Genomic DNA, 19204 nt, shown 5'->3' with positions numbered 1-19204 from the left:
GGGCTCCGTGATGGGGGGGGGTGGGGGGGCGTGCAGGAGTCGCCAGGTCTCCTGTCAGGACCCATGCCTTTGAATGCCTCAGCTCTGTCCCTGCTGGGGGTGGTCTTGGGGCTGCCAGATGGAGGGGAAGAGGGCCGTGGCCAGGATGCACTGTGGGAGATAAAACCCCCCGCTCCCCCCCCCCCAGCAGTCAGACTGGCTAAGGCTTCAGGGGCTGGGGCAGGGCTAGAAGGAACTCCGTCCCGCAAATATCTACCATTCCAGGGCCCTGGCTAAGGCCCTGACCACTCCACATCTGAATCCTCAGACCGAGGCCCCAGGGCCAGACCAGCCCATGCCCCTCCTCCTGCCTCCTGCACCTGGCAGGAGGGGAAAGCAGCCTGCTCCAGTGGGCCTTCTCCAGGTTCACCCTCGAAGATGCAAAGCAAACCAAAACAAACCAAAACAAAGCAGGTGTTTAATAGAAAAAATAAAGGGAACTGTGGCAAGATGTGGCATTTGGCTATGCCCTCTCCCCAGCTTTGCTGCCCTCTCCCTGGCCTTGCCGAGGCGTGTCCCCACCCCCATGCCCACCTGGTACAGCTCTCACCTCTTTGGGCTTAGGAGACGGTCAGCCCTGCCCTCAGGGAAGAGGGCAGCCCGGGCAGTGCCAGGAGGGGCTGTAAGCTCTGTCTTCATTGACCTTCAGGTGCCCCCAGCGCCCACCGCTCCAGGTGAGACCATGGGAGGTATGGAAGGCGGGAAGCTGAACCCTTCTCAGGCACTGAGTCCCCCCCAAAGGAGAAATGCCCCTCTAGGGTCTCCTCTCCCAAGAGGGGCTCCCCACCACCACCCAGAGAAGCCTCAGGCCCAGTCCATCTCCTGCAGGAGCTCCTCCAGCTGCCCCACCCAGTTACCATGCAGCCCACTCAGGGCAGGCAGCTTTCGCCCTGTGCCCTCAACAGCTTCACTGAGCCGGGGCTCCAGCCGTGGATGCCGAGGGGTGGGGCAGGGAGGCGGGGGGCTGCTGGCGCAGGGGGTATAGCTGGGCGGCCACACACTGTGACGAGGGCTCCGGGCCGTGAGGCTGAGGCCTTGGCACCTCACAATCCTGCCAGTTTAAGACAGGGCTTTGTTTACCTGCAGGCAACACAAACACACAGACACAAATAAGACTGCAGGACTGGTCAACACCCCGCTCATCCCCAGACCAAGCCACACTGTCCTCCCTGTACCCAGGGCCCATCTCAGCTTCCAGAAACGGCCTGTAGCCCTGGGAAGCAGAGGGCATGCCGAGGAGGGTCCCAGCTCTGCTCAGCGACCTGGGCTCAGACACCCAGTGTCCCACCCCCAGCCCCTCAGAGCTCCTTACAGCAAGAGCAGTACAACAGCTCCATGACCCGCAAGCAGTTGTCCAGCAGAGCTTTGGGCCGCACTGGCTTCAGGCTTCCTGGGGCACTCAAGAGGGACAACACTGCTTCCACCTGGGGGCTGACCTCCACACCCTGAAAGGGAGGAAGCCTTTAGGACCACAGGTGCCAGCCCCAGCCTGTGAAGAGATCCCAGGAGAGCTCTGGGGGGCGGGGTGGTGGTGGCTGTCCTGCCTGGAAGAAGGACAAGAGATCCCTGTGACCAGGACGCCTGAGAGCAATTTCTCTCCTTCCTGCAGGTGCCATTTTTCCTGGGAGGGGCTCCCTCGATGTCCCTCACTCAAGCACAACACACAGAAGCTTCTCTTTTCCTCTCCTAGGGGCAGGCCAGACAGGGAGGAGGTGGGGGTATCCTTGCTGTTCTAGCCCAGGCCCGGCTACCACCACATGAGAAGTCCCTATCCCAGGGACACTGTCCTTCAGGATGCAAAGACCCACACCGACTCCCATGAAGAAGAGACAGGACCCTCAGGAGGGTCGGTCATATCGTGAGGCGCACTAGGCACACTGACAGGGCTGGGTCTCCGGCTCCAAGCTCGGGGGCTCCTCTCCACAACACTTAACAAAAGGAACTTGGTGTGGGGAGCACCAGGCACCATGGGAGGGACAGAGCAGGGGCCAAAACTGTCGTAGAAGACACAGAGCACGGGACTTCCCTGGTGGCGCAGTGGTTAAGAATCCGCCTGCCACTGCAGGGGACACGGGTTCAAGCCCTGGTCCAGGAAGATCTCACATGCCACGGAGCAACTAAGCCCGTGCGCCACAACTACTGAGCCCCTGTATGCCACAACTACTGAAGCCTGCGCACCTAGAGCCCGTGCTCCACAACAAAGACAAGCCACCGCTGAGAAGCCCACGCACCGCAACATAGAGTAGCCCCCACTCGCCGTAACTAGAGAAAGCCCGCACACAGCAACGAAGACCGAACGCAGCCAAACATAAAAATAAATAAATATATGTATAAATAAATAAATAATAATACTTAAAAAAAAAAAAGACATGGAGCAGGAGGAAACGCGGGACCTGAGCTGGGGAAGGACGTTCCTAAAAGTGAAGTGTTCTAGGTTGAACTGTGTGTCCCCCTGCCCCACAACCCCCTAAAAAAGCTCTGTCCAAGGCCCAATCCCTAGTACCTGCAAATGTGACCTGTTTGGAAATGGGGTCTATGCAGATGTAATTAAGTCAGGGATCTCCAGATGTAATTAAGTCAGGGATCTCCAGATGAGATCAGTCTGGATTTATGGTGGGCCCTATATCCAATGACTGTTGTCTTTGTAAGAGAAAGGACACAGGTCCTTCTCTGGGACACAGAGGGAGAGGCCATGTGAAGACAGAGGCGGAGGGTGGAGTGATGCTGCACAAGCCAAGAACACCATCAGCCACCAGAAGCTGGAAGAGGTGGGAAAGATCCTCCTCTGGAGCCTTTGGAGGGAGCATGGCCCTGCTGACACCTTGATTTCAGACTTCTGGTCTACAGAACTGCGATAGAATAATTTCTGTTGTTTTAAGCCACCAGTTGGTAGTAATTTGTGACGGCAGTCCCCAAAAACTAATATACAAAGGCTTAGAGAGAGAAGTGAGGGTGGCAGGAGGGCAAAGGGGCCCATGCCCATGACCCTCTCCCTAGAGGGAGGACCCACTGCCCCATAGATGTTGGGCACATATGGAATGGACCGTCAACCATTAACATTGTGAGAAAGAAGAGGTTAAAAGTTGGTTCAGGGACTTCCCTGGCGGTCCAGTGGTTAAGACTTCGCCTTCCAATGCAGTGGGTGCGTGTTCAATCCCTGGTTGGGGAGCTAAGATCCCACATGCCTCATGGTCAAAAACAAAAGCATAAAACAGAAGCAATATTGTAACAAATTCAATAAAGACTTTGAAAATGGTCCACATCAAAAAAAAAAAAAACTTTAAAAAAACAAGCTGGTTCAATCTGAAGAGTCCAGGTGGGCAGGGCCTCAGTCTACCCACAATCTCCTTCCCAGCTCAGCAGAGCTCACAGAGCCAGAGACACTCCCAAGGAAAATTGAGGATGGAACACAGTCCAGTCCCCGCCAGAATGGAGAGCCTCCACAGAGTTCTCGGCAGCTGCAAAAGCAGGTGCTGGCCCTGAGCCCTGGTGTCAGCAGAAGCTCACAGTTGGCTTCCTGTTGGCTGTTCTTGCTGGGCAGCAGGTGGGGCCCCAGGGCAGTTGTGTACCAGGGTCCTAAGGAGGGCTGGGGGGGTCAGTAGGGCAAGGCGGGGGTGTGGGGAGGGGTCCCATGGCACACACATGGCCTGCGAGGATACACACTGACCCCGTCACCTTACTCTGTAGGCTTTTTGGAGATGTATCCCCCAGGCCTCCGATCAACACTGCTGAACAGGCAGCGATTGGGAACCTCTATTATTATTATTAATTAAGGTCCATTTACGTTAGGGTTCACTCTTTCTGTTGTACATTCAATGGGCTTTGACAAATGCAATTATACTCACCGGTACAGCATCATACAGAAAAGTTTCATTGCCCTCAACCCCCCTGTGCTCCACCCATCTATCCCTCCCCCTTTCCCTCTTTTCTTAGATGTGGAAATAAAGTGAGAGGGATCAATGACTCGCACAGGGTTGCAGAGCATAACAGGGTCTCAGGCGCATCTCTTGCCCCCCAAGCCCAGTCCACCACCCTGCCCCCCCCATTTCTCCCACACTCTCCAGGACATGCCAGAACTTTCCATGCCTTTACCTTCTCCCTTGATAGTTTTTGGCCACACGCACGCACGCACGCACGCACCCTGGCCACCTGCACCTCCGCACGACTCACCGGGAGGCCTTGTTTGACATCCAGCAGCAGCGTATGTACCTCCTCCAGGTACTTCCAGGATGGATGGCCCTCGAGCAGCACCTCCTGCACCCACTCAGTAGCACTGAGACTCACCAAGACCCACAGATACCGCAGCTCCTGTTGGCTCACCCGGGCCCTCTGCTGCAGGGACAGGAGAAATTATTGAAACCCCAGACAGGAGCCTCTGGGCCTGCCCCCCACAGCTCTGACCGCCCCCCACATTTGCCCTGCACAGGGGGCAGACCACGGGCATCCACTGTGGATGGGATGGGAGGGGCACCTGGGGCCTAAGCCAAGGGTAGGCTTGCTTGAGGGGCCAGGAAGCACCCCTGGCAACAGGATCTTCCCAGACCAATGTGCCTCCAGACAGGGCCCACAGGATGTCCCAGGAGGCAGGGGCCTCCCCATTCCAGAGGGGGGATTCTCACCAGCCTGGTGACGTTGGCCATTCGGAGTACCCCCTCATAAGGCACACTGACCCTGTAGTTGATGGGGAAGTAGTGTTTCTGGGGAGATACAAGAACAACGGATGAGATCAGAGTCAGAAATGGCTCAGACTCCCCCAACCTGGGAGAAGAATTTGATGCAGGACCGGCCCTTGATGGCAGCGGTGGTCCTCTACAGAAAACATGTGCTTGGCTCCCAGTTGGGATAAAGACAGCTCTTTCCTCTGGGACACAGGGAAGGTGAAACAAAACAAAACATGTTAAGGCGTAAGTCTCGGGCCAAAATGTAGGATGAGAAGCTTACTACTCCTAGAGAATCATATGCTTTAGGAGGGGTGAGGAAAATGACTTTAAAAGATTGCTCTAAAACTTATCATGGTGATGGTTTCATGACTTTGCAAATATACTAAAAGCCACAGAAATGTACACTTGAACAGGTGAGGTGTGTGTGGTATGTGAACTATATCTCAAAAAAGCTGTTAAAAAAAAAAAAAAGACCTACAGAGCCACATGCGATGTGGTCCACCCTATAAAAAGAATCAAACATTCTAATTTCTAGGTCCTTATCTCCCCTGCTAAATAGTGCCTGGGGTTCCCCCAAGGTTTCCTAGAATCCATTCCTGAGTCACTGGGTAAGTGCCACGTGGAGGTGGGATCAAAGGTCAGATCAGATAGGAGGGTTGGAGGCCCCAGGGATGGATGGCAGGAGCAGGGACAGGAAGTGCAGATGAGGCACACGGGTGTGTGTGAGGGAGAAGGGAGCCATGGCAGGCACAGGCCTGACACAAGTCCAAGGAGAGGGACTGAATTTCCAGGTCCTTACGTCCCATGAGCCACAGGGCTTTGGAAGAGAGACACGAGTGCCCACATGGTTACCATGTACTGAAGGCGGTTCCGGTACTGCAGCTTGTCACGCAGAAAGCCAGTGATGGCACACTCCTCGCTCCGGGTTAAGGGCCACACCTCCAAACCCTCGTTCCCCAAGGCCATGCCCAGGAGGATCCCGAGATCTGTGGACCGCACACAACAACACATGAGCCACCTGCGTGGCTCCCACACTGCCCGGGTACGCAGAGCTGTGCACACGACCTCCCTTTTCCCAGTCACAAGTCCTCTCGGAAGGGTCGGGGTGGGGGGCGCAGGGTCCCAAGGAGGCCTTCCCAGAGCCAGGAATACTCTCCCTGCGGTCCGGGCTGCAGGACAGCAATGCAGGCAAGCATGAACCGTCCAGCCCAGCCACCTCCCACCCCAGGCTGGCAAAGCCCCCCAGGAGCCACGCCCCGGGATTGGTCTCCAGTCTCCTTCCCACTCCTGCCCCAGGGGGCAGGCACAGCCTCCTTTCCATGGCAACCCCTGCCCCTCATCTAGAGGCTACGAGTTTTCAAAGCCTTTCGCTGCATTTTCCATCCAGAGACCTTGACATGCCTCTTAATTAGAGGTACCAGCAGGTTTGTAGCAGCCCTTCCAGTCTGGTCTTTCCGGGATGCTGAGCGAACCTCACTCAGGCTGTTTCTCTTCCCCGCTAACAAACGATCCAAACATTACCAGCCTTCACCACTGCAGGTCACTGTGACTTTAAAAACAGTGTGATTTCTGTGTAACTGAACAGACTTACAAAAATTATCTGAGAGAATTTGCAACAAACATGAACAAGGGTTAAGTTGATGGGAGCAGAAAGAACAAAATATAGACGGGCAAGAGATGTATCTGAAACTCAACCTCGCTAATAAATTCACGTCAAAACAATCGATACGTTTCACCTACCAAATGGAAAGACTTTTTTGTTGTTGTTGCTGTTGTTTTATTTTATTTTAATAACATTTGCTGCTGGCAAAATAGTGAGGCAGAGGCTCTCATCCTGGAAAGCAATTTGGCAATTTTTGTTATTAATGGACTTAATGCCCACACACTTCGACCCACTAAGCTTTAAAATTGTCCACACCCTTTGACCCATTAAACTCATTTCTAGGAATAAATGTGAAGGAGAAGAAAAGAGAGACATAACTGAAAGATCTGTGGACAAAGTCTTCCTTTGCAGTATTATTTTGTAATAGTGAACATCTGTAAGTGGCCTAGATGTTCAATAATAATGAATGTAGCCAATAAAAATCACATTGCCAAAGAATACTTATGATATGCTTATATGATAAGAAAAATACTTTTGATGTGCTTAGCAAAGTTTTAAAAAGCATGATTCAACATACTGTATCTGGGTATAAAGCATGACTTGAATTTTGTTAATTATGTATATATGTGCATAGAAAATGCAATGGAAAGAAATGCACCAAATCTCTATGGGAGATTTTTATGTTCTTCTTTATATTTTTTAGGATATATTTTACATTCTATAATTAGTATCTATTATTGTTATAGTCAAAAGCAGTATTTTTTTTTCCTTTTCTCCCTCTTCCTTCCTTCCTCCCTTCCATCCTCCTCCTTCTCTCTCTCTCTCTCTCTTTTTCTCTTTCTTCCTTTTTTCCCCCCAGATAGCCAGGCAGGCTGAGTCACCTCTTTGATTCGCCCCTGGTTGTGAGCAGCAACTACTGACTGGACTTTCTGCCCTCACTTCCCCGGCACTTAGGGAGACTTTTGTTCTTAAACCCTCACGGGCCTGAGCCTGCTGACACTCACTTTCCCACCCCCTTCTCGGTGCTGCTGCCATGCCTGTGCCCCTCCTGGGCCAGAAGCTCAGGTTCACTCAAGCCCATGCCCCTTATGGCCTGCAGCCCACCAGCCCTTCCCCTCATAGAAGTCTGACACCACATTTTTTGCAAACTTGCAATCCATCTTGCACTTCCTCTGTCTCTCTCTTCCCATATTCTCAACCCAATATTTGGACAAGGGAACAGATAAACCAGTGTTCCTGCTTGCTTTCTCCCTTGTCTCTACATCATTAACACTCTCAGCTTGGCACCCCTGCTGGTCAGGATCATTCCTGCCTCAGGGTTTAGGCTCACACATTGCCCCTGCCCTGGGTATCCTCTCACACGACAGACCCCTTCCAAGGTCTCACCAAGACTCCTTCCCTCCCCAGAGGCTCCCCTGCCTACGCCAGCCACCAACCCCTGTCTCTAGCACCATCTGTCCAATTCACTCATTGTCTTTTTTTTTTTTTTTGGCTGCTTTGGGTCTTCATTGCTGTGTGCGGGCTTTCTCTAGTTGCAGTGAGTGGGGGCTACTCTTCATTGCGGTGCGCGGGCTTCTCATTGCAGTGGCTTCTCTTGTTGCGGAGCATAGGCTCTAGGCGCGCGGGCTTCAGTAGCTGCAGCACATGGGCTCAGTAGTTGCGGCACGCAGGCCCTAGAGCGTGCGGTCTTCAGTAGTTGCGGCACGTGGGCTCAGTAGTTGTGGCTCGCGGACTCTTAGAGCGCAGGCTCAGCAGTTGTGGCGCACGGGCTTAGTTCCGCCGCAGCATGTGGGATTTCCGGGACCAGGGCTTGAAACTGTGTCCCCTGAATTGGCAGATGGATTCTCAACCACTGCGCCACCAGGGAAGCCCCTCACTCACTGCCTTGACCAGACAACGCAGCAGCCAGTGTGTGAATGCACAGCACTGTAAACCACAGCAAGGACGTGTTACTCAGCACTTTGGCGTTCACGTCAAGCAGGGAACCGGGATCAGGCATCTGGGTCTCCTGTAGAAGCTGGTAATGGCTCACCCAGGGTATTTGATTGAGCAGGTATGAGGTAGTGGCAGGGGGAGTGCAGAGAATCTGCATTTCCAACAAGTCCTGAAGTAAAACTGATGCTGCTGGTCTGGGGACCGCACTTGGCAGAAAGTGACAGTTTACAAATTGGTGTCCTTAGGGCCACATTCTGGTTCACAGAGATTTCACATAAAAATCCAAATTTCCATATTTTCTTTAAAAATCAGTATCCCTGTCCACACTCAGTCTTCTTTCCAATGTGGCAGTCACCCTGTGGCTGCCCACTCCACCCCAAGTCCTACCCCACCTGCCTTCATCTGATTCCCAGTCTGGAGCCTTTGGGGGCCTGGCCACTAGCCTCGTAGCAGAGACTTACAGAGCCTCCGTGCTTCCCAGCCTGGCACACATGGGTTGCCCCAGAAACTCTGTCCATAGATGATATGCCTTCTCCCAAACTTAGACCTCCTCCAAGTCTGCAGCCCAACTACCATTCCCAGTTTTAAGCTCCCTTCCTGTTGCCTCCACTCCGAAAAACAGGCCAGCAAACAGGTAACTAGGCAGGGACAGCACAGCTGTAGTCTCACGTACCCTCTGCATTCTGAAAGCCCCACAGCTAGTGCAACCCTGGTTGGGAGGCCCGCCGTGCCCCGCTATTTCCACAGTTAAGAGGCCTGTAAGACAGAAGAGGAGACTGAAGAAAGAGTAATGTCCTGTGCGCAATGACAAATGGGGCTTGTCCACCACCCCCATATCTGTGCCTGTGTGTGTAAATACCCCCAAATTTATGTTCACCAAGAACCTCAGATGCAACCTTATTTGGAGATAGGGTCTTTGCAAATGTTATTAAGAATCTCCAGATGAAATCCTCTTGAATTTAGGGTGGGCCCTAAATTCAGTGACCGGTGTCCTTATAAGAAGAGGAAAGGACACAGAGACACATGTAAGGAAAGACCATTCACGTGGCCTTCGCAGATGAAGGCAGATTGGAGTGATGCAGCCACAAGCCAAGGAATGCCAGAAGCCACCAGAAGCTGGAAGAGGCAAGAAGGATCCTCCCCTAAAGCCTTCAGACGGAGCATAACCTTGACAACTTGATTTCAGACTTCTGACCTCCAAAGCTGTGACAGAATACATTTCTGCTGTTTTAAGCCAAGATTGTGGCAATCTGTTATGGCAGCCACTCCTTTTCCAGCACCCCAGCCCCGCTATGAGCCCCTGATCCTCAGCCCTCCCTCCCCCTCACCCCACGGCCAGTCCTTGCCAATCCTGCGCTCTGCTTTCATGAGCTTTGTCCCCTCTGCCAGGCCTCTTCATTCTCACTTCCATCTCCAGAAGGAACCCTCATCACCTCATCACATCCTGCCCAGGAGGTTGTAACAGCAACTCCCCAAAGCACGGCCAGATTGATCTCTCGAAAGCAGAGTAACTCTCAATCTCAGGTCACGGACCTTCCAGGGCTCCCTGTTACCTCATGAATTAGCCACTCTTCACCCTGGCTTTCAAGGCCTCAGCCACCTGAGCCCAAACCAGCTTTCCAGCCTGGCCTCTCACGCTCTCACTGCTGAGCCTTTGCTCCGCTGCTCCCTCTCCCTGAAAGGAACACCGTCCTCACCTCCTCACCCACCTCTGAGGCCATTTCAAGTGGCACCTCGCCGTGCTGTTTCTCCTGCTCGCCCTGCTCCTCAGGACTTGGAAGATTCCAGAACACTGGGTCTGGGTCCTTCCACCTGTTCTGAACATCCAGACCCTTTGCAGTACCCTCCACAAGGGCCAGGGTGGACCCAGCTCCTCTGAGAATCCCTCACAGGGTCAGACCCCGGACCTCATGCAAGTGGCACACAGTTCCTAGCACCTAACTCCATGCCAGGTGTTAGAGAGACACGCACGAGATAGCCCAGGTCCTTGTCGCCATGGCAGTGTCTCTCCAGTGGGCATGTGGGCGGCACCAGAAAAAAATATGTTGAATTTAAGTCAATTAAATTGAATCCTGGAGTCTGAAGGGAGCTTGGTCTGGCCTCCCACCAGCAGGCAGGCCTGAGAGACTTGTCGATTCTTTTTCTTTTCTGTCCTCATTTCAACTATTTTTCTTTTCCCCAAGGACACTGTTCTCTTTCTGCCTTTTGATTTAGCTTTTTATGGAGGGAAAGGCAGAGGGAGCAGGTTGCACTTCTCCCATGTGTCACGGGGCCCAGGCAACTTCACAAGTCCCCACTGCCAGCTGGTCACGCCCAGGAAGGCCAGAAATCATCTCTCTGCCACCTCCATCCCCACCGTACTCCCCACCGTACGCTGGGGGTAGGAGGTGAGACGCTGCCTCCTACCCCCAGCGCCTGCCCTGTCCCTGTGACCCACTGACTGTGCCCACCCAGCCTAAGGCTCATACCCACCATGCCCATCTGAGCTGCAGTCAGCTGGAGACAGGGCAGACGGCGTGGAAGTCCCCAAGGGTGCCTGCCATTAAGCTGGGAAGCATCTCAACTTCTCACCAGGAAGAATGCCCTGGTTGCCATGGTTACAAAGCCTGGCTCTGGGCCAAGCTCTCCCTGGGCAGTCCCCACAGACCCCCCCCAGTACTCACAGCGCAGCCAGGCGAATCCCCGGGGCATGGTGGTGCGCTGGGTCTCCCAGAGAGCAGAGGTGTTGTCCCCAGCAATGTGTCTATCCACAGAGGCCTGAGTGGGGCCTACATGGCCTCGGGTCAGCAAAGGTGGCCCAAAGTCGAGGAAGGACTAGCCACGGAGGAGTGGCCCAGCAGGAGGTGGCAGGTGCTCCTGGGCAGGGCTCACCCTTATCTGCCTGGCAGTGCAGAGGGCAGCCGGGGGGCGGTGGCTCTGAGTCCCATGGCAGCCAAGACCTGGCCTGAAACGGCTGCCTCGGGGTCTTCCTTCCAAGCAGGAGGAGAGAGTCCCCAGCAGGCCCCTCGGAATCTGAGGCTGGGTTGTGCTTTCTCTGATTTCTCTGTCTGCAGCTGCTCAGTGTGAAATCTGGCTCTGGAAAGAGAAAGGAGGAGAGAAACTGATTATGTAAGAGTGGTGCTGCCACTCAGCCATCAGCCACAGGCGCGCAGAGCCTACTGTGCAGGCTGCACCCACCGCTGGCCGGGACCACCAGGGAAGGCCAGAGGTGCACAGCCCTGCCCCGGTTGCTGGCTACTTGGGGACACAGAAATGACAGAACAACCAAAGGGCAGCCCCAGCCCAGGAGTAAGTTAAAAGGACACCAGCTGACAGCCTGGGGCCAAAACGAAAGCAGGACCAAGGAATGAATGAGCTGCGTGGGTTAAATCAAGGGAGCTTCCTGAAGGCGGTAGATCAAGGTAAAGTACATGAACGGCTTGAACTGCGGGGAGGTTAAAAAAAAAGCCCAGAATCGGGCTCTGCACCCCTCCATGCCCCAGAGAACACTCTCCTAGCCACCTCCTCACTCAGAAATCTCCCAGAAAGGCTCCCACCACGCACCCTAGACCACCAGACCGGGACAGAGAAGCTGAGAAAGTGAGAACTGGGGTCATGGTCACCTTCATGCCACACCACAGAGCCCTAATCCTGGGTGCCATCTGTGGTCCCACCCATCCACTGAAATGGGGGAGATGTGCGGAAGCCAGGAAGGCACAAAGTGGGAGGTACCTAATGGCACAGAAGCCAGAGCCTTCTCTCAGGGGGAGGGGCACAGAGGAAATCACCTAAAAGAATGGGGGTGTCTGTCTGTCTGTCTCTCTCTGGTGGTGAAGAGGGAGGGGGAGGAGTTTGAGAATGGCCTCTCCCACCCCACCCCTGCTCTACCCAGGGCTTTGGAACAGCCCTTTAGAAGCTCATGCAGAGAAAAGTTGGACAAGTAAAAGTTGGAATATTATTCTACATAATTCAATTGCAAATAGCATTTTCAAAGTCACAATAGCAAGTAAAAAGTGAAAGTTAGTTTAACAGAAGCATGACTGAAGGATCCTGGAAGGACAAGGGCCTGGGGAGGGTGCACATGAGTGGTGAGGGAAGCGGGTGACAAGGAGCTACACGTTCCTTGGTGGGAAGTCAACAGATAGTGCCTCAAACGAATGAGCAACACGAGCACATATATAACTGAATCACTTTGCTGTATACCTGAAAGTAACACAACATTGTAAATCGACTATACTTCAATTAAAAGGAAAAAAGTTACGGATGGGGGTGCGTGTGAAGAATTAGGGTCACTTTTGCAACCAATCTATTATACCTACACAGAGCATTCTTCTCCCCAAAGTGACCAGGCCTGACCTGAGGCCCAGGGGACAGAGCATTGGACCACCTGCTCCAGCTTGACAGCTTCCCTGTAAGCAGGGCAGGGCCACGAGGGTCTCAGAGACATTCCAGGCAACCTCCACATCCAGAGGTGAGGAAACAGGCCTGGGGGGAGGGAGCTGTCCCAAGGCCTCATGCCCAACCCCATCGTCCTCCTGTGAATCAAGCCCCTCTGCCCTTTGAGAATGTGGGGAGGGACATTCTAGCAACTAGCAGCCCTGTAGAGTGAGTCACAGATGCTCAGTTTACGGAGGAGGTGGATGAAAAATAGGGCTGAGTTGAGGCCACAGAAAAAAGAAGATAAACAAAAGCATAAAAAGGAATGATTTTTTTCTGGTTAATTCCATTAGCCCAGGGTCTATATTTCTGAATAACATTTCATTCACCACCTCTGCTCAGTGGAAAGAGGATTCTAGACCTGGGGCACATGAATAACACAGGACCCACTCTTGGCCACATCTGAGTAGTAAGTCTCATTCAGAGAGGTGGGCTGAGTCAGATCCCTGACTGGCTCCCTCGGCTCCCATATCCCATTCAGTACAAGTCCAATCTGCAAGGGTGGCTCTATTTCCACCCCCCTTTAATCTGGGCTTGGCCGTGTGACTTGCTCTGACCAGTGGGATGTGCCTATGCCTTCGGCTTGTCCTCTCTTGCTGCTGGGAGGGCTTCATGTCATGTAAACAATTCCGGGCTAGCTTCCTATAGGAGGCCTCAGGCATTTGAGTGAGACCGTCCTAAACTAGTCCATCTGGCCCCTGTCAAGTCAGCCCAGAATCCCAGCTGCCCCACAGAATCATGAGAAATAATCAGTGTTTGTTTATTTTAAACCACTAAGCTTTGGGGGTAGTCTGTTACACAACAAAAACTAATTGATACAGCCTGAAAGTGCATCATCTCTGCAAATGCTCTGTAAAAAGCCAGGTCAATTCTAAGCCAAAGCATCTTCTGGGAGTGGTTCCAGTGGCTTCCCTCTGAATGAAGCTCAGGAAGCCTTGGGGGCAAAGGTGTGCTTTCATTGCCCTAGGGCCCAGCTCAGCATCTTCTATTGGAGGATGAACTTTCTGGAATTCAATACTAATCAAGACTTTTTTTTCCCCTCTGCCATATTTGATTTATGTTTTGAAACTTTATTATAGTATTGTTAAACAAACCCAAATAAGGTAGAATAGGATAATGGATCCTCATACAGCTATTATTCAGCTTCAAAAATTATCAATATTCTGTCATTCCTGTTTCACCCATCCTCCATTTTTTCCCCTAGAGTATTTTAAAGCAAATCTCAGACAGGCCATTTTACCAGTATGTAAGGATTTTTTTAAAATATATAATCGCATTACTACTGTTGCACATTTCCAAATCAATAATCCCTTATATCATCTAATACAGAATCCATGTTCAAATAAACCCACACACATAAACCCACACAACTAATTCACTACAGAGGTACCAAGAACATACAATGGCGAAAGGATAGTCTCTTCAATAAATGGAGTTGCGAAAACTGGACATCCACATGCAAAAAAATTAAACTACACCACTATCCCACACCATACACAAAAATCAACTCAAAATGGATCAGAGACTTTAATGTAAAACATAAAACTCCTAGAAGAAAACATAGGCAGTATACTCTTGGGCATCGGTATTAACAATATCTTTCTAGATATGTCTCCTCAGGCACGGGAAACAAAAGCAAAAATAAACAAACGGGACTGTATCAAACTAAAAAGCTTCCGCACAGCAAGGGAAACCACCAACAAAACAAAGACAACCTACCAAATGGGAGAAGATATTTGTAAATCATATGTCCAATAAGGGATTAATATTCATAATAGATAAAGAACTCATACAATTCAACAACAGCAAAAAACAAACAACCTGATTAAAAAATGGGTAGAGGGGCTGAATAGACATTTTTCCAAAGAAGACATACGGATAGCCAACAGGCACATGGAAAGAGGTTCAACATCACTAATTATTAGGGAAATACAAATCAAAATCACAGTAAGATACTACCTCACATCTGTTAGAACTGCTATCATCAAACAGGCAAGAAATAATAAGTGTTGGTGAGTATGTGGAGAAAAGAGAACACTCATTCAATGTTAGTGGAACTGTAAAGTGGTAAAGCCAGAGTGTTACCAGTACAGAGTTTTCTCAAAAAATTAAGAATAGGACTACCATACGACCTAACTATTTCACTTCTGGGGTTTTTTGTTTGTTTGTTTGTTTGGGCCACGCCATGTGGCTGTGGGATCTTAGTTCCCCGACCAGGGATTGAACCTGGGCCCATGGCAGTGAAAGCAGAGTCCTAACCACTGGACCGCCGGGGAATTCCCAACACTTCTGGGTATTTTTTTTTTAATATAACTTTTTTTTTTCTTTTTTCCTTCCTTTCTTTCTTTTTTGGCTGCTTTGGGTCTTCATTGCTGGCTTGCGGGCTTTCTCTAGTTGCAGCAAGTGGGGGCTGCTCTTCGTTGTGGTGCACAGGCTTCTCATTGCAGTGGCTTCTCTTGTTGCAGAGCATGGGCTCTAGGCGTGCGGGCTTCAGTAGCTGTGGCACGCAGGCTCAGTAGTTGTGGCCCGTGGTCTCTACAGCACAGGCTCAGTAGTTGTGGCACACGGTCTTAGTTGCTCCATGGCATGTGGGATCTTCCCGGACCAGGGCTCGAACCCGTGTCCCCTGCATTGGCAGGCAGATTCTTAACCACTGTGCCACCAGGGAACTCCCCCCAACGTTTCTAGGTATTTATCCAAAGAATATGAAAATACTAATTTGAAAAGAGATATGCACCCCTATGTTCATCATAGCATTATTTTGAATAGCCAAGATATGTAAACAACCTAAGTGCCGATAAATGGATGAATAAATAAAGAAGATGTGGTATATATTATATATAAAATGGAATACTACTCAGCCATTAAAAAGACGAAATCTTGCCATCTGTAACAACACTGATGCACCTTGAGAGTATCAAGCTAAATGAAATAAGTCAGAGAAATACAATACCATATGATTTTGCTCACGTGGAATATAAAAAACAAACGAACAAACCAAAACAAACAAAAACAAACATGCAGATACAGAGAACAGAGTAGTGGTTACCAGAGCAGAAGGGTGAGAAGGGCAAAATGGGTAACATATGTTGTAACTATATGGTTGGCAACTGTATGGTGATGGATGGAAACTAAATTTTTGGTGGTCAGCAGGCTGTAGTGTATACAGAAGTAGAAATATAATGCTGCATACATGAAACATGTAATATTATACACCAATGTTACATCAATTAAAAAATAAATTAAAAAAAAAGAATCCACATTCAATTTTCCCTGGTTGTTTAAAAAACGTCTTTTTTTAAGTTGCTTTGTTTGAATTAAGAGCCCAGTAAGTTGGTCCACTGATTGATGGGTCTCTATGTCTTTTTTCCTCTCTTTTTAAAAAAAAATTTAAGGGACTTCCCTGGCGGTCCAGTGGTTAAGGCTTCGCCTTCCAACACAGGGGATGGGGGTTCAATCCCTGGTCAGGGAGCTAAGAACCCACATGCCTCGTGGCCAAAGAACCAAAGCATAAAACAGAAGCAATACTGTAACAAATTAAATAAAGACTTTAAAAATGGTCCACATCAAAAAAAAAAAACCTAAAAAAATTAATTAAGATATAACTCACATGTCATAAAGTCTGCCATTCTGAAGGGCACGATTCAGTGGAGATTTTTAGTATATTCACAAAGTTGTGCAACAATTACCATAATCTAATTCCAGAACATTCTCACCAACCTAAAAATAAACTCTGTAGTCATCAGCAATCACTGTTTATTTCCTCTTCCCCCTGGCCCCTGGCAACCACTAATCTGCTTTCTATCTCTATGGATTTGCATATTCTGGACCTTTCATGTAAATAGGATCTTATAATATGTGATCCTTTGTGACCAGTTTCTGTCACTTGGCATAATATTTGCAGGGTTCATTCATCATGTAAACTGAATGTTTGTGCCTCTGCGAAATTCCTCTGTTGAAGCTCTAACCCCCAATGTGATGTTATTTGGAAATGGGGTCTTTGTGAGGTAATTAGGGTTGGATGAGGTCCTGAAGGTGGGGCCCTCATGACAGGATTAGTGCCCTTATAAGAAGAGACATCAGAGAGCTTGTTCTCTCTCTCTCTCTCTCCATGATCCCATAAAAAGGAGGTCACGTGAGCACACATCCAGAAGGTGGCTGTCTGCAACCCAAGGGGAGAGCACTCACCAGAAACCAACCATGCTGGTGCCCTCATCTTGGACTTCAGCCCCCAGAACTGTGAGAAAATAAATTTCTGTTGTTTAAGCCTCCCAGTCTATGGTATATATTCAAGACCCATTTATTCTCTAGTTCTGCCCACATGGAGTCACCCTCCTTGAAAAGGCATTGAACCCTTCCGTTCACTTTAACACCTTGGGCTGAAAACACGTGTTCCAAGGTTTCAACTATGAGATCCACATTCTTAAAGCACTAATTCTTTTTTTTTTCTGGTTTTATTGAGGTATAATTGACAAATAAAAGTGTAAGGTATTTAAAGTGTACAACGTGATGATTTGATATACATATACATTGTGAAAGGATTCCCCCATCCATCACCTCACATATTTATTTACCTTTGAAAGCACTAATTCTTAAACCTCATCTAGATTTCTCCCCTTGGATGGGGGGAGATGACCCAAACACAACGAAGAACAGCTTAGGACTGTGAGCTCTGCTCGCCCAGAAGACCTTGCAGCTCCCCTGACCACCCGGCTGGAGCCAGGATTAGGGCCCTGAGACAAGGGGCACCTGCTGGGCTGTCACCACAGGCCCCAACTCCTGTCCTCTTCACTAGGCTGGCTGTCACCTCTAGTTTCCCTGGAGTCTGGGGACTCCAAACGGTCTCTGCTCACACTTCTGTATCACGCCTGCTGCCTCAGCACTGCTGATCCACACCAAGGGGGAACAGCACACAGAACTGCTTTTCAACACACCAACGTTCTACACAAAAGTTATTTTATAAGCCTGCAGGTTCTTTTTCATCAGAGGACATTCCCAAGGCCATGACTTCCCCTGGCTCTGCACTGCCCTTGCCAGCAGACTGGACACGCGTGGCCGCAGTGCTGAGTCGGGCACACCCCCCTGGCTCCACGCCGGCGCACTCTCCTGGAGAACTGAGGATGGTGCCCTGGCCCCATCAGCTGGATCTGTCCCAAAGCCAGTCCTAGACTGACAAGAGCCACACCTCCAGGTCTATTCCACTGACCAGCCTCACAGGACCGAGCTGGGCCCACGGACCTTGGTCTGGATTGTGTTGGCTGGTCATTCTTGCCTAGGTTCACAGGCCAACCGCCACTGTCCTTCCTTTCCTGCTCATCACTGCACCAGCATCTCACTCCTACCTGCTGCCGTCACACGCCTGGCAACCTCTTGTTCCGGGGCCAGCCAAGAACTGAGACCCCAGCAGGCCCCATTAAACTACTGCTGCTTAGCCGTGTTCTCGAGGCTTCAGGGCCCGGGAGAGTGCGGAGAGCACAGCAAACCGCGGCGCCCCAGCCCCGTACCGGGCTCCATGGAGGCGCGGGAACCTTGCCGCACCCCACCCCCCAACACAGGCGACCTCTTCGCCCGCCTGTCCCGCGGACCCGGGCGCACCTCCGGCCACCGGGACCCAGGACTGCGACGCGGGGCTCGGCTGGTGGCGGGCGCTGGGGTGGGCGGGGACCCGGGCTCCAGTCCGGAGGCCGTGCGGACCGCCGGGCCCACCTCCGTCCCCGCCGCCTGGAAAGCTATGGTATATTATTATGGCAACCTGAGCAGGATAAGACATAGCATCTATCAGTCCTTCCTTCCTTCCTTCCTTCCTTTATTTATTTTGCGGTACGCGGGCCTCTCACAGCTATGGCCTCTCCCGTTGCGGAGCACAGGCTCCGGACGTGCAGGCTCAGCGGCCATGGCTCACGGGCCCAGCCGCTCCGTGGCATGTGGGATCTTCCCGGACCGGGGCACAAACCCGTGTCCCCTGCATCGGCAGGCGGCCTCTCAACCACTGCGCCACCAGGGAAGCCCCCCAGTACTTCCTTTTTTTAAAAAAATAAGGGTGAAACATTATATTCTCAATTTTCTTTCTTTTTTAAATAAATTTAAACAGTAAAACAAAAATTCACAAGCTGTCTCCCTGTTCACTCTCTGCCTCCCTCCCCTACCTGTAGTCTTTAGTCTGGCTCCCTTTCCTTCACCCCACTCACACAGGCACAGGGTATCCAACTAAGAAAACAAACCGCTCTAAATAGATGGAGACATGATGAAGGGAGGAGGTGACCTGTGTCCACATTCCAGGTTAAACTGCACAAATCTGCATTTTCTGGGTTCTAAATAGTTTCCTTTCATTTGTCAAATTGAAAAAAAAAAAAAAAAAATCCCTGGACCAGATGCTTCAAAGCTCCCAGGACCGCCAAAGAACACCTTGAACTCTCAAACTCCTAATTTATCCCTCCCCCACCCCCTTTCCCCTTTGGTAACCATAAGTTTGTTTTCTGTGTCTGTAAGTCTGTTTGTTTTGTAAATAAGTTCATTTGTATCATATTTTAGATTCCACATGTAAGTGATA

At 50.7% G+C, this 19204-nt stretch overlaps 1 protein-coding gene across 3 annotated transcripts in view; it reads right to left on the bottom strand.

Moving 5' to 3' along the window:
* Positions 1 to 437: 437 nt before the first annotated feature.
* Positions 438 to 19204, bottom strand: part of IL34 (interleukin 34) — a 56393-nt gene continuing 37626 nt past the window's right edge. For all 3 annotated transcript variants that reach the window (XM_029209405.1, XM_029209412.1, XM_029209418.1), the window contains 6 exons: positions 10902 to 11313; positions 5553 to 5686; positions 4659 to 4736; positions 4210 to 4371; positions 1352 to 1484; positions 438 to 1119 (listed from right to left, as the gene is read on the bottom strand). In XM_029209405.1, coding sequence (XP_029065238.1) covers positions 947 to 1119; positions 1352 to 1484; positions 4210 to 4371; positions 4659 to 4736; positions 5553 to 5686; positions 10902 to 10929 — 708 coding nt within the window. In that variant the 5' untranslated portion in view covers positions 10930 to 11313 and the 3' untranslated portion in view covers positions 438 to 946. The remainder of the gene's footprint in view (positions 1120 to 1351; positions 1485 to 4209; positions 4372 to 4658; positions 4737 to 5552; positions 5687 to 10901; positions 11314 to 19204) is intronic.

This window comes from Monodon monoceros, unplaced genomic scaffold (genome assembly GCF_005190385.1).
Source record: "Monodon monoceros isolate NGI ecotype Baffin Bay Population unplaced genomic scaffold, NGI_Narwhal_1 Super_Scaffold_10, whole genome shotgun sequence".
Taxonomy (NCBI): Eukaryota; Metazoa; Chordata; class Mammalia; order Artiodactyla; family Monodontidae; genus Monodon; species Monodon monoceros.
Note: the sequence above shows the minus strand (reverse complement) of the source record. Positions and strands in the feature narration are given on the sequence as shown.